The sequence below is a fragment of the Natator depressus genome, chromosome 4, assembly GCF_965152275.1.
Source record: "Natator depressus isolate rNatDep1 chromosome 4, rNatDep2.hap1, whole genome shotgun sequence".
In the NCBI taxonomy this organism is placed as follows: domain Eukaryota; kingdom Metazoa; phylum Chordata; order Testudines; family Cheloniidae; genus Natator; species Natator depressus.
In genome coordinates, this window is record NC_134237.1 from 92,011,332 (window position 1) to 92,026,959 (window position 15,628).

At 39.9% G+C, this 15,628-nt stretch overlaps 1 protein-coding gene across 6 annotated transcripts in view; it reads left to right on the forward strand.

Annotated features, from left to right (window-relative positions):
• The window catches only part of CORIN (corin, serine peptidase), a 311,181-nt gene that overhangs the window by 234,449 nt on the left and 61,104 nt on the right, over nt 1-15,628 (forward strand). For all 6 annotated transcript variants that reach the window (XM_074951457.1, XM_074951456.1, XM_074951458.1 and 3 more), the window contains 3 exons: nt 3,360-3,591; nt 9,303-9,448; nt 14,376-14,483. In XM_074951457.1, the coding sequence (XP_074807558.1) occupies nt 3,360-3,591; nt 9,303-9,448; nt 14,376-14,483 (486 nt within the window). The remainder of the gene's footprint in view (nt 1-3,359; nt 3,592-9,302; nt 9,449-14,375; nt 14,484-15,628) is intronic.

A 15,628-nucleotide genomic window follows, 5' to 3' on the forward strand; every position in this document is an offset into this window, starting at 1 on the left:
GCTGCCAGTGGGTGCTCTGCACCCACCAAATTTTCCCCTTGGGTGCTCCAGGGCTGGAGCACCCATGGAGACGGCGCCTAAGGCACCACTTTCGGCTGGTTAAATTTAGAAGCCCTTTTAGAACCGGTTGTCCCTCGCGGAACAACCAGTTCTAAAAGGGCTTCTAAGTTTAACAACCGGTTCTAGCGAACCAGTGAGAACCGGCTCCAGCTCACCACTGCACATATCTCCTCTAGCGACACCATCAGAGGACCCAACCACATGAGCACACCATTAGGGCTCATTCACCTGCACATCTGCTAATGTGATATGTGCCACCAATGCCCCTCTGCCATGTACATTGGCCAAACAGGATAGTCTCTACGTAAAAGAATAAATGGACACAAATCAGACATCAGGAATGGTAACATACAAAAGCCAGTAGGAGAACACTTCAATCTCCCTGTACATTCAATAACAGATTTAAAAGTAGCCATTCTTCAATAAAAAAAAACTTCAAAAACAGACTTCAAAGAGAAACTGCAGAGCTACAATTCATTTGCAAATTTAACACCATTAATTTTGGGCTTGAACAGGGACTTGGAGTGGCTGGCTCACTACAAAAGCAATTTTCCCCTCTTGGTATTGACACCTCCTCATCAGTTATTGGGAGTGGACCACATCCACCTTGATTGAATTGGCCTTGTTAACACTGGTTCTCCCATCTCTTCATGTGTCAGTATATTTATGCCTACATCTGTAATTTTCACTCAATGCATCTGAAGAAGTGGGGTTTTTTACCACGAAAGCTTATGCCCAAATAAATTTGTTAGTCTTTAAGGTGCCACCGGACTCCTTGTTGTTTCAGTGCATAAAAACGAGGCCAATACCTAACACATTTCAACAATATGAAGAAATTCAGTTGTGTATTCAGAGTATGTACGTGTGTGAGGAGAATTCACTGTAAAAAGAGAAGTGGCAGAGGCAGTGACAGAAAGTGATGAATCAGGTTTCTCAGAGAGTCAGGAGATGGAGGTACCAGGAGGTGAAGACATAGATGGAGAGGGTATACCAGAAGCAACAGTAAGAGAGCAAGAAGGGAACCAGGGTGGATGTTGCTGGTGAGAAAGAAGAATGGCAGAGGATTGTGTGTGTGTGGTGGTGGTGGGTGTATGTGAACTGATTATATGTGTGAAAGTGAGAAATGAAAGAGGTTATGGAGACGAGAAAGGAGGTGGACGGAGCAACAGGTGAGAGGTGACTGGTCATGAGTAATTATCAGCTATTCCATGAGTCAATCAGTTATGCTGTTGATCAATAGTGCAAAGAATCAGTTAAGCTATGAAGCAGTTATATGGTGAATGAATGATAGTAAGCAGTAAATATGCAAAGACTCAACAATAAGATGAATAAGCTGTTCAGAGCCCAAGAAAAATACTTTTATGCAATCAAGAATTTGTTGTCTAGGTGCACAAAGCAAATCAATTTCCGTGCTTTTTATCTGTCTCAACTCCACAAAATAATTTCATCCCAGACCACTCACTATTAAGAGGATTTGGAATTGAATTTGACCTCCCCCGACCCTTTCTCAGTATTCTTGACATACATGCTATAAATATTCACATTTTCAGGCAGTATTGTCAAATTAACATCATGTGACCTAATGTGGCTTGAGAGGTTTCTATGATGGTTTTATGCCCTAATTACTGTCAATTCTACGTCTGAGCTGTGTTTTAATTTCCAAACATAAAACTTGTTTTACTTGCAGTTGAGGGTGAGAAAAAAAACCACTAAATCTGCTACCTGATATATACAAAATAGAGAATTCCCTGTTAAGATTCCTATGGATTCCGTGTCCACATGGGAGCCAACAATTTTTTGCCACTGATTTCCATCTAGACTCAGCTAGAAAACAACATAACTTCAAGAGCAACACTTATGGTTTCAGTTGTATGCATTTATGAATTTAGAAATACTACTGACTTGTGTTAGTGCACAACCAAGTCAGGATATAATGGGCAACCTGGCATGCTCCAAAAGTGGATCTGCCTAGACTACATTGCATGGCACAACATACACAGGAATTCCTATTGTCATCTGAGTCTTTCTTGTATTAGAGAGGTGACTGCTAAAGGAGGTTGCACTAGGGATTGTCAGGCCAGGCAAGATTGTCAGATACTACTGAATCTTCTTTCAAATCTCTCCTCAAGACTCACCTATATAATGATACTTGCAGTAAACTGTGAACTGATAATGGCTAGGCAGGTGGCCAGCGGAAATTACTAAAGTCATTAACATATCTTGTTTGTTTACAGAGCTGATCAAAACTTTTTTCCAATGAAATATGGGGTATTAAATTATACAAAATTCTCCCTGGAAAAATTTCATAGTAAAAAAAATTCATTTAAATGAAACAAAATATTATTTTTGTTTCAATTCTAAATGAAAACTTTAATCTCACATTGAATTTAAATGAATTTTTTGTTTTTAATTTTTTTAATATTTTTCCTTTTGATAAAATGAAAATTTCTTGTTTTTTTTTTTTAACGTCCAGATTTTGCATTTCTTTAACAGTTTTTCCTGGAAAATACTTATAAGTCTCTGACCAGCCCTATTTATGTTATAAAACCCCTCAAAACCTGCTAATTAAACATATAACTAGCTGGCATAACCGTGCATACTACTTGTTACCCTTGTTCTCCCCCTGTGTATCTTCCTGTTTTGTTAATTACATTCACTTGTCTTAAACTGTAAACTCGTGGGGGCAGTGACTGCGTCTTACTATGTGTTTGTACAGTGCCTAGTCCAATGAGGCTCCATCCTGATCGGGGCTTCGGGATATAGTGTAATAAAAATAATAATCTTTATTCTGTTAAAAACTCTTGTTAATTTGGGAGTGGGGGGAATGTTGACAAAAGCTTTCCAATCTGCTGTATTTTGATAGTTCTGTATAAAAGCTCTTGATGTTTAAAGAGTTATTAGTTGAAAAGAATTAGCTCATGTAGTAGTTTATTTGTACCTTTTTATAAATGAGCATTCAAAAGTTATGATACAGAAAGAGTAAGTATAAATATGAAGATTGTGATTAACTGAATAGCTACGTAGAGATCAAAGTCTCCTTCCCTTGTTGACATGACTAGTCTCATATGGACCACTGCACTCAAGGACCTGTAGTTTTTATAAACTACATCTTTGTATTAAAGATTAGAGAGGCTACTGGCCACTTGGTAAAACTCCACAAGCCACCTTGGTCTATGAAAAACAAGACCTACTTTAGGAGGCCAGAGAGAGTATTATCGGTTTAAATGATTAGAATCTTGTAATTATTTATTTCGGGTTTCATCTGGTTTTACACAATGTATGTTCTTTTCTTTCAAAAGGTCAGTGTGAACCAATTACTCTGGAACTCTGCATGAACCTGCCTTACAACTATACTAACTATCCAAACTACTTGGGTCATAGGACTCAGAAGGAAGCCTCCATCAGCTGGGAGTCTTCCCTTTTTCCAGCCTTGGTTCAGACTAACTGCTACAAGTATCTTATGTTTTTTGCCTGTACAATCTTGGTGCCAAAATGTGACCCTCAAACAAATCAGCGTATCCCACCCTGCAGGTAATGTGATTGCTTCCTAACTGGATTCTTGACTAGTTTCATTCAGTACCATATGGATCTTTCTTAAAGGCTAACTCTGCTTCCATTGAAATCAGGAGAAGTTTTGCTTTTGACTTCAGTAGGATCAGGATTGGGCCCATATTTTGCAAAGTGAAAGGGGTATACTTTTTTATATACGTGTGATTAATTTTTGAAGTTTTTGAAATATTTAATGACATAGGTAAAAGAATAGCACTTCGGTTAAGTTTTCTATTTTAAACTATGTTTATACAACCTTATAAATATTCTATTGCTCTAATCCTTTGTTAGATATTAGATAAGAATTGCACCAATAGAAGGGGTATAAAAATACACAGCAAATGAAGAGTGTAGCTAGAAATACAAGTATTCATAATAGTGCTTAGCTCATATGGAAAGCTTCATATATTCAAAGCACTGTACCAAATATTAACTAATGAAAGACGAGATTTGAATGTGATGGTCACTTTTCCAAAATTGGAGAGCAAGTACTATAAAAATATAGTCTAGTTTTGTCCCATTGCTTTTTATTGTACAAACTAAAATGCTCTTAGTCTATCAGTGCAAGGACTTTTCTGTTTCCTCAGGGGTCAGCATTGGGATTTGTAATGTAAAGTGTTGCCATTAAAATATTGACTAAGTAGTACATTGTTATATTTGATTGATTCACAGATTATACTGATTTAGGAAGAACTTTAGACACAGTAATAGATAGAAATAGAAAAATTATTTGGAAGCTATAAAGAAATGGATTCATCCTAGTGGACTGTGATTTAACTTGGGGAAATGCAAGAGACAGAAATATAAAATATTTATTTTTAAATATTTAATTGCTGTCTGAAGCTCTTAAAAAGCAGACTATTTACTTTCCCTTGGAAAACTCTAAGACTGTTTTCCTAGAATCTGCTGCCGCCTTTACAAATTAATTACACCCTTGTTCAATTATAGCAGTGATTAATTGGTTTGAACAGTGCGTACACATTGTCTCTTTCTGTAAACATTAAACAAAATTCAGCTAATGTAATTTTCGCTGTGATAAACTTTCTAAGTCCAAGTGCAATTTACAACCTTGGATTTCAAATTCACATTCTAATCATACATCTGTTATAACATATCTGATGAATATAAGATTTATTGATATTGTGGATACTCATCTCCATTTTCTATTCTAGGTAATACTGATCAGCAATTTTATTTCTGTTTTCTAGGTATATAACATATGCTTTAATTTATCACCTTTTTATTATTATTTTGATCATTATGCTTTATTTTTAGTGCAGAAGACTTTGAAGAAGGTCATGTACAGCAAGTGGAACATGTTGAACCAGTTTTTGAAAATTAAGATGGCTATTATTGAGGCAATTTACTGATCTGTCATATATGATTTCAAATTCTGTGCAATGTGGTTCATCTTTAATAAGGCATTTGTGGTATCAGCACTGGTCCTGTTAACTGAACAGTACACAGCACTTCTGCAGTGACAAAGGGCATGATCCTTTAAGCCCTCCACAGTCAGAGCTGTCCTTCCAAAATTTTGAGATTACATTATTTTTATTTGCAAGTAGTTTCTAGAGACTTTGGTTGTTTGATCAATCAGGTCTGTGGCATAAAGAATGTGCTGGCAGCAACAGATTTCTGGGGAGACTAAATTTCCTCACAACTGATGTAATTTAGGTGTTCCCATCATTTTGTGCAGTATCACCCTGTATTTGAATTAGTGGCATTTTGCAGAGATCAAGGAAATATTTTGTAGCGGCATAGCTACAGTGGTGCAAGTGGTGCAGTCAGACCAAGGTCCATGAAGTTATGGAGGCCAAACCAGATGGAGCAATGCTCTGACACTTCATCTGGCAAATGGGGTCACAATGCCACTCACTCAAATTTAGCTCCCATGTCATGGGGTGAGTGGGGAGTGTTGGAGCTCAGTGTGTGAGGTGTTGGGGGTGGAATCGGGAAGGGGGTCCCTTACTTATTTTTGCAAGAGGGCTTTCTGGGGCCTTGTTACACCACTTTTATTTCAGTTTACTTTTAAATAAGTTTAATATTCATGGAAGGTGCTAGATTGAAAATCCTGCAGACTGAAGTTCCTGATTTAATGCAAAATAGAGAGAGCTTCCTCGCTGCTTTGCCAGTGACCATCATCCTTGTTCTCTGCTACCCATTTCTTCCTTGGACTTTCTGTTGGCTCTGCCAAACTAGTGTGGTAGTCTGTCTCCATTTTGTTGTGATTGCCTATTAACTATGAACAAGATTCAGACCACCAGATCATTTCGCACAGACTGCCGAATAGCCAGCAAATGTCAACTTTGGTCAATACAACCAAGACTAGATTTGAACGAGAGACCTAGAAGTAAAAAAGCTCCGTATTCTGTTACCAAGCCCCTAATCCATTCAGTACCCCAGAAGGGAGACATTTTATTGGAACAGCAAAAGGCAACATTGTTCTTCTAAATTGTGTGCTGTTTTTTCTTGCTATATTGCAAAGAGCTAACATCTGCACTGTTATTGGCTTCAGACATCTATTTGACACGTTAACTGAATTTTAATTATTCCCCCAAAATTAAAACTGAATGTCTTGCAGCAGTCATTGGAAACTGTCTCCTCTGAGAGAAGGTTGGTTTTTTGAAAGGGTGAGGTTGAAGGAGCAGGGACATGTTGAAGGCACAAGTTACTCAGATGTTTCAGTAAACTAGAACAAAACTTTTAAAATCTACTTATTGTTTTCACTGCTCTGGCTGTCATCAGAAAATAAGCAGAGCAGAAAACTCTGGAATTCAGAAGGTTGAGGCCAAACTACAAAACAATGTAGGGCAACTGTTCAAACGTGATTTGAATCAACACAGAGTAGTAAGCTTGTTTGGAGGCAGGGCTGACTCTGGATTTTTGCGGCCCCAAGCAAAAAATTTTTTGGCTGCTCCCGCTTTTTTTTCGTGCTATGCCGCCCCTGGCTCCGCCCCAACTCTGCCCCTTCCCAACCCCTTCCCCAAATCCCCGGCCCCACCTCCTCCCCCAGCGTGCTGCATTTCCCCCCCCCCCCATTACTTCCTGCACCTCCCCCCCAACCCCCCGCCCTAGCTCACCTCTGCTCCGCCTGCTCCCCTGAACACACTGCTGCTCCGCGTCTCCCCCCTCCCTCTCAGGCGAGGGAGAGGCAGCGCATTCAGGGGAGCAGGCGGAGCGGAGGTGACCGAGGGTGTGGGCGGGGGGGTAGAAGAACCTCTCCCCACCCCAGCTCACCTCCGCTCCACCATCACCGCTTTCCCTGAGTGCGCCGCTGCTCGGCTTCTCCCTCCCTCCCAGGCTTGCCGCGCCAAACAGCTGTTTTGCACGCTGCAAGCCTGGGAGGGAGGGGGGAGAAGTGGAGCGGAGGCGATCTGGAGTGGCGGGGGCACATTTCTAGGGGCGGCATGGCCGGCGCCGGGATGCCTCCCCTGGAAATGTGCCGCCCCAAGCACCTGCTTGTTTTGCTGGTGCCTAGGGCCGGCCCTGTTTGGAGGAGAGGCAAATCTAAAAGGAAACAGATTACTGCTGAGCTGTAACAAAGCAAGTTGATTTAAGACCATTCTTATAAAATGAATCTCTTTATAGTACACTGTGCCTCATTTCAATTGGGCACAGAAATAAAGTTCAGTCTGTTCTCATTCTAAGTGAATCTTGTTACAATTACAAGTAAAATAACTGAATGGTTTTCTGTGGCTAACTGAAAAGAATATGCAGATACCTTTTGCAAAGGCAAAGGGCAACTGCCGTTATCCACTCTAGTTTCCAGCACTTGCCACACAGACAACTGATTTTGCAGCTTTTCTCTGCAGAATGCAGGGTACACACACACACCTCTACAATACATACATACTCCATTCTTACTATTTAAATGAAGGGTTGATCATTCAGGCAAAGAAACAAAAATTAATCTTATTTTTTTAACCTCCCCCCTCCCCACAAAACCAAATTAAATTTTAGAATAATACTGAAAATATTATGATGTCATTGTATGCATTGTTGGTACAGTATGTATGACCTTGGTTTAAACAGCATGTTAAGTTTAGGTCACTCCTTTTGAAAAGTGACAGCAGAAGGAGAAGAGGTCCAGAGAAAGACCATGAAAATGATTAGTAGCATGGAATGACTTCCATATATGAGCCAAAATTAAAAAGATCAGCGCTGCTTAGTATTGAGAAGAGGCAAAATAAAGGTGACGTGACAGAAGCACGCAAAATATTTGAGAAGATAAATTGGACCCTCCTGTTCAAAACTTTTCTCATAATATAAGTACTAAGGGTACATTCACTGAAGTTGGAAGGCAACATTTACAACTGATAAAACAAAACACTTTTTTACACAATACACAATTAACCGGTGGAACTCACTGAAAAAAGATATAATTGGAACAAAGACCTTTGTAAGATTCAAAAAAGAACTGGACCATTCCATGAATATAAGAATATCATCTGCAGTTACTCAGATAGAATAAAAAATTATAGGCATATCAGCCCCTGATACAGGACATAAGCCAATCAATAATTGCCTGTGGTTAGGAGGAAGCTTCGCCCATAGACAAGTTATTACAAAATTTCCGATTATGGGTTTTCTTTCCATGCAATTGAAGTATTTGGTACTGGCCATTCTGAGAGACAGGATACTAGTCTAGATGGACTATTGATCTGATCTGCTATGGCAGTTCCTATGTTTCTATGATGGAAAATAAATATTCAAAATCAACACAATTTTTTTGCCTCTATAGGCCTGATACAAATGTTGATGGTTAAAGTGACCACACCCTCAAAACTAGGTCACATGGTCTCAAACCATCTTAATTTTACAAAATTCACTGAAGTCTTTTGCTCTTTTGTTTTCCAGGTTTTAAATCCCTAGACTGCCTGGAATCACAGGTTCAAATACATGCAGGATTGACTCAGCCCTATAACCATCTGTGCGGTAGATAGTGTACTTACACCCTGTGAGTGGGTCTCTGAGAAGAGACCTTAAAAATCTAGAACCTGCCTGTTCTCTATGAACATTAAAAGTTCCTATGGCACTTCTTTGTTAGATAAGGCATATGATCCAGTGTCCCTGGCCAAAATTTTCTTTTCCCTGCTAGTTGTTATGCAGTGTGGTATGGCTGCTGCCCTCCACATCATAAGAGACAGTATTTCATTGGTGCAGTTTGTATGCTTTTTGTGAAGTGCTTTGGCATCCTTCAGGAGGCCGGTCTTAGTGTAGCTGTGAAACATTAGTATTGTTATACTGATTCATTTAAGAATTTCTACTAGAATAATATCTTTCCCTGATCTCTCTGCATAGAATGGAGTTTAGTATCTTTTGCTTTAAGAATGTCTCCTCTGTCATTTCCATCTGAGCAAAGGTTGTTTGTAAGAAACTTTACAATTGCTATTGTGACTTTTATGGTATGACTCAGGCAATAGTTTGCTTACCATAATTTTCTTAACAAAAATCTCAGCAGTGATGAAACATTTTAATATATTTTTCTTTAGTCTAAGGAAAGTTAAATGCCTGTAAAAAAAAAAACAAAAAAAACAACTTTCTTTCATATAAGGAAGATTAACAGCTTATTTTTTTTTTCCATCTTCAAATCCTCAACTAGGCATGCTAGTTTCCAGCAATAGTTGGTAACCCGTCATGACATGTTTTTCCACCCTATGTCTTTACTCACCCTCTCCAATTCATCCCTCCAGGGTGCTGTGTGAGCATTCCAAAGAACGCTGTGAATCTGTGCTTGGAATTGTGGGCCTGCAGTGGCCAGAAGACACAGACTGCACTCAGTTCCCAGAAGAAAACTCAGACAACCGAACCTGCCTAACACCTGATGAGGATGTGGAAGGTTACTAGTTAGAATATTTATAACTGGATATTGAATATAAATTTGTAGCTTGCTGTAAGTTAGTGATCCCATTTCATACTTTAATACACCCTCTTTAAATTATATTATGCAAAGTAGGTGAATTAAACTCTCAGTATGGCTAATATACTGTACAAATGATTCAAAATCAGATTTGGGAGAATTCCTGTTTCTTCCAACTACATATTATCTATTTACATCTAGGAGAAAGTTTTGTTAAGAAATTGAAGAGCTTTCATTCTAGGGAAGGACAAAATTACCCTCATTCTGATTACCCACACATCTCAAGTGTGGGTAAACAAAACACCTCCCACTTGCCTGTATTTGCACATGAGCCCAGTTACCTTCAGACCTGCCAACCTGCTGCTGTGAAGCATTACTATTTATCTAATGGAGAGCCAAGATCTTGGCAATGCTAAACAAACAAGCTGTGATCCAGTCTTTGCTTAAGACCAATTCTACAGATGTTAGTGTCCTTGCTAACTACTGTCTGCTCTCTTTCTCCTTTTGGGGGAAGGTCTGAAAGGAGTATCAGGCCAACTTCAACAACGATTGACAACCTCAGATTTCTTGAACCCATCCATACTATTGCTCACCAAATACTGTTGATGCAAATCAGGGGTCTGGAACACATGAATGGAATTGCCTTTAAATGATTCTGCTTATTCCCTATAAAGAGAGGGAGGCTGGTGTTGTACAGTTGCTCCTCCTAACTGAAGGGCCTCAGCTGTGGAGTGGGGCAACTCTGTCCCGCCTTTCATTTTTTATCAGAGTCTTTACTCATTGCTGTGATAGTGAGGTGACATGAGCTAGAGTATCAGCAATATGCTTATGACCCTCAACTCTTTAATCTCCCTTTCATTTGACTAAGATGTAGATGTCTCCACAGTCTCCTGGTGTCTGATTGAGATTGGATCACAGATGAAAGCCAGTTGTTTTACAATCCAACTAGATAAGAAAGATATGATGCTGACTTGTATAGGGAAGTATTTGAGGGTTCAGCAAAGGGTATAGCTGCATCAAAGGTGTTTACCTGCAGATCACCACATTGGTTCACAATTGGGAGACCTTACAAAAGCCTTTGTTGCTTCTTGGATTCTGAGATTGCATTAGTGAGCAAATCCACCTTTTTGTTATACCTTCACAGTGCCGACCAAACTCCATTTGTATACACCTTTGTTATCATAGAATCATAGAATATCAGGGTTGGAAGGGACCCCAGAAGGTCATCTAGTCCAACCCCCTGCTCGAAGCAGGACCAATTCCCAGTTAAATCATCCCAGCCAGGGCTTTGTCAAGCCTGACCTTAAAAACCTCTAAGGAAGGAGATTCTACCACCTCCCTAGGTAACGCATTCCAGTGTTTCACCACCACCAGTTATCTCTAGGTTAGGCTAATGCAACATGCCCTACCTGGATTGGCCTGGTTAGTGCAGAATATGACTGTCCTGGTCCACTCAGAAGACTGTCAGTGAGGACATATTACTTCCTGAGCTCCACACTCTGCACCAATGTCTGTGTGCCCAAATCACCATGAAAGATATGCATAAATCATGTAATAATAATAAAATAGTTATTCTGAGAAGTTAGAAGACATAGGAGTAAATTCAGCCTTAAGCTATGCCCTGCAGCAATCTGGTGGGGGGAAAATAATCACCCATTAATAGAAGGTACTATATAGAGGAAATAAAATCAAACTTCTGGTGCAAGGGATCCTAGTGAAAATCCCAAGTTGTAGGAAAAATAATGCGGTGTTAATCTGCAGTGTATAAATTAACTTCCATCCCTCCTCTGTGTGGAGTAAAAACTTTGGTTTTGGGTGGTAGGATGTAATTGGATACATTTTTAAATGAATTTTTAAAAACAGTTGTGAGATGTTTACAGAGTTAAATTGGGTGCACACATTTTATTCAGCATCTCCTTTAAAGTCCCTTTCAGGAACATCTCAGTTAAATTAGTAAAATAGAATGTGGCTACTGTGCTGACTACCTGGCTGTCCATTTATTATCTTGTCACTGACAGTATAAATTAGACACCTTTGTAGAACAAATCAAAAGAGAAATTTATACTGTTAGTTACTCCTTTATAAGTAGCCTAATCGCTTAGTAAAGCAATGTTATCAAAGTTGTCCTTAGGCTGACTCATTGCTAGTATTTCACATTTGTTTAATGAAAGATTTGCACCAGCTGCCAGTGTTAGTTAGAAAAACAAGCCTCTTGGAAAGTTTGAAATACTATAATAAATATTTCAGAAGGACACTACAGCAAAAGAAGTTAGACTTTTGGGTATTTTTAGTAATTAGTCATGGACAGGTCACGGGCAGTAAACAAAAATTCACAGCCTGTGACCTGTCCATGACTTATACAATAAATACCCCTGACTAAATCTTGGGGAGGCCGCTGCAGGGGGGCGCCGCTGTGGGGTGGGCACGGCTGCAGGGGGAGGGCACCCCAAGGGGCCACTTCTCCGGCCATCCCGGGGACCACTGTCCAGGGCCAGCAACAACTGTTACAGCTGGCTGCAGGGCTGCATGAGCGGCTGGCTGCAGAGCTGCTCCAGCAGCGGCTGGTGTGGCTGTCCCCAGGGCCACCTGAGCAGGTAGCCCCTGAGCCAGCTGCTTGGGCATCGCTGGGGTCAGCCACACTGGCCGCTGCGGAAGTCAGAGGTCTCAGAAAGTCACGCAATCCATGACTTCTACAACCTCCATGACAGACACAGAGCCCTATCAATGATTACAAAATATAGGTGATTTGCCCACTTAAACTATAGCTGTCAAAAACATTACAGTATTGAATCATTTAAGCCCCCCAAAACCTTACATTATGTGATGAATCCAAAAATAAACTGCTCCAAGGTGGCATGCCCAGTGAACTCAAACGAATTTATTCATAACAGACTTTATCCCCACACAGTGGTAGTAAACACAATTCTTTTTGTTTAAAAGAAAGTGGAAAACATTGCTATTTTTTTAAGGTCATGAATTTTATTTGTAACTTTTTCTCATATAGCACCTTAAAAGTTAGATATAAAAAGTACATAAGAAACTGTATTGTATTAAATACCCTAGAGAACTTGTAGAAAAAGGAAGTAGAAAATAGAGGGACTGGATGTCATTGATAGGGAGTTGGGAGGAGTCAAAGTTCCCCAGCTGTAAAATGGGGATAAATGCGTGGATTTTCAAAAACACCTAAGGGTTAGGGCCCAGATCCTCAAAGGGATTTCAAAATTCCTTTGAAGGTCTAGGACTTAGTTATTGCAATGTCTAACTTGTACATACCTAGCCACCCAATGGAATCCACAGCCCCAGGCTAGGTAGTTAGGCCCCTTATACAATGCCTGGGAGAGTTAGATACCTAAGAATGCAATCCACAAAACCTGGCATGCTGATCGGGTAGCTGCATAATCTAACCAATGGAAAATGCTGAGGACAGTGGTATGGCTTAAATCCCTCCCCTCTTGAGACATTAGGCATCTATATCTGGGCTGGAAAGAGGCATTTATCTCTGCTTGGGATTCTCACACATTCTCTACAGAAAGAAAAGGAGTACTTGTGGCACCTTAGAGATTAACAAATTTATTTGAGCATAAAAGCTTTCGTGAGCTACAGCTCACTTCATGGATGCATCTTCCACTGAATGCATCTGATGAAGTGAGCTGTAGCTCACGAAAGCTTATGCTCAAATAAATTTGTTTAGTCTCTAAGGTGCCACAAGTACTCCTTTTTCTTTTTGTAAATACAGACTAACACGGCTGCTACTCTGAAACCCTGTCATTCTCTACAGAGTTATTCTCAGTCTCTCTGACCCAATGTATATTTATTTACAAACAATGGAACAACTTCAACAAAAGGCCCTGAGAGAGCCCTACACCAAAATATCCCATGGTCCAGTGGTAACAGCACTCACCAGAGAGGTAGGAAACCCAAATTCAAATCCCATGAGGCGGAGGAGGGAATGTAACTAGTCACATCCTGGGCAGGTACCTTAACCAATGGACTAAAGGGTATAACTCAGGCCACTGGCTTTCCAGGCTTTGTATGTGTATAAGAGTGCTCTGAGAAGTTCTACTGGATTGGGTTCACAGAAAGATAGGCAGAGGAAGCCCTTGTTTGAGGATCCCACTGGGGCTTAGGCAAGAGATAGGAGCCCAGCTGCCTAGACTGAGGCAATTGTGTGCATATTCACTGGTGGAAACCTAGGTGCCTTGGGAGTTAAATGATGGAAACTCAGCTGCCTAGGGACTTTAGGTGGCTCCAGGGTTAGGCAGCAGCTGAGCAGGGGTTTTAAGGATCTGAATTGCACCTAATGTTGGACTTAGGTACCTAAAGTGGCAGTTAGGCACCTAAATCCTTTTGTGAATCTAGCCCTAAGTGACTTAGGAGCAAAAGTCAACATTGACTTTAAATGGGACTTTTTTCACCTAAGGCACTTCTGAAAATCCTTTCTGGCCATTGTGATGTGAGGATTAATTGGTGAATACTTATTAAGGACTCTGAATTTTTACAAAAGGCCATGTAATTGCTAAATATTGTTATCTGTTATAAAATCAACACACTGAATGGTTTACCTCTATCTGTTTAACACAACATCAGTGGACAATCTAACTAGAAAAGTGGTGCCCTCAACCTAAACAATATCTGCTAATAATGTTGTGAGGCTTTGAAACTTGAGAGTGGCAGTATGTGGGAAAGTAGTGATGGGTACTCAGACCCACTCCATCCTCCGTATATTTGTCAAGGATAGTTTCCGTTTCTGTATAGTTCCAACTTAGTATCTCAGAGAGTTCGTGTTCCTGTCTTCTACCCTTTTTACTCAGTCACAATGATTAATAATCGTAATAAATAAAGAGTACTATGTGATAATTCATGCTTTCCAGTTTGCTGAAAGTGTTATGTTTTCTGACATTGACAGAGTGCTCACCCAGTCACTTCAAGTGCCGTTCTGGGAGGTGTGTCTTGGCCTCCAGAAGATGTGATGGCCAGGCTGACTGTGAAGATGATAGTGACGAGGACAACTGTGGTAAATAAACGAAATGAGTCAGTTGATTGAATGGAAAGCTGCTGGAGTATCAGAGTACATAACAGTTGCTCTCCATCATTTTGTTCAGCCCACAGTCTGAAAGTTCAAAAGATAAGCCCCTTTTCCTCAAGAAAAAGCTGTGAAATGTATTTGAATATTGAATTTTTAATGATTGATTGTCAAATTAGTGCAGGCCACATCCTGCTTGCTGAATATCAACATCATTTGTGACACTGAAAGTGTGGGAGCCCTGGTAAGCCAACTTCCAGACTGTTTGAATATTAGTTTATCATTTAGGAGGAAATCTTTAGTTGTGCAGGCTCAATTCCCCATTGTATTGCTCTATTGATACTGATGGAGTTATACTGGGATAAAAAAGGAATGAGTGCTGAAAATCAGGCCCTGAATATTCAATTACAATTTTAAAAGTTTACATGTCAACATTCTTTTTATGATGTGTTGAACACAGGCTGGAGACCTTATTGTAGTCTAGTTTCCCTTACTGCAATGGGCTCAAACACTGGAAGTGTCAGGAATTATGTCAGTTTTCAGCTGTGAGCCTCCAGCAGTAGGCTCAAGAATATCACATGTAACTACAAACTTTATTTTCAGTTTCATTCCAAAGTTGTTTCATGGTGAAAAGCCGCTCTTACCGCTTAAATGTAGAGAAAGTGCTTTGGCTGAGCAACAATGAGCAAATCCCCTGGAAAACAATTCTAGTTAATTAACAATTGTTTTGGTTGCCCTTCCTTCAAAATTATTGTCATTGACACTTGCTTTTAACTCCCAAGAACACTAATAGCGAACTATCTTTTAGACTCATTTTATACTCCTTGACTTTAAGGTCTGAAATATTGCTTTGATACATAAAACAAATTTCTTAAGTAGATCTCTCTCTTTTTAGTCTAGACAAAATGTCGCTAGCAATCAACGGAATTCTTATCAGCTTCTATAAATATGGAAAGCTGCATCTGCTAGAAAATTACAGCTGTCAGAGTGACATTTCATTGACTACGGGTAATGTTGTTACTGAAGAACAGCCAGTGCTTTTAGAGCTCTAGAAGTTGCTCTCTCTAGCTCATTCATATTCTTTGTGTGTAGGACAAACTCAGAGATCATTGAACTTTCCCTGTGTAAATGACTAG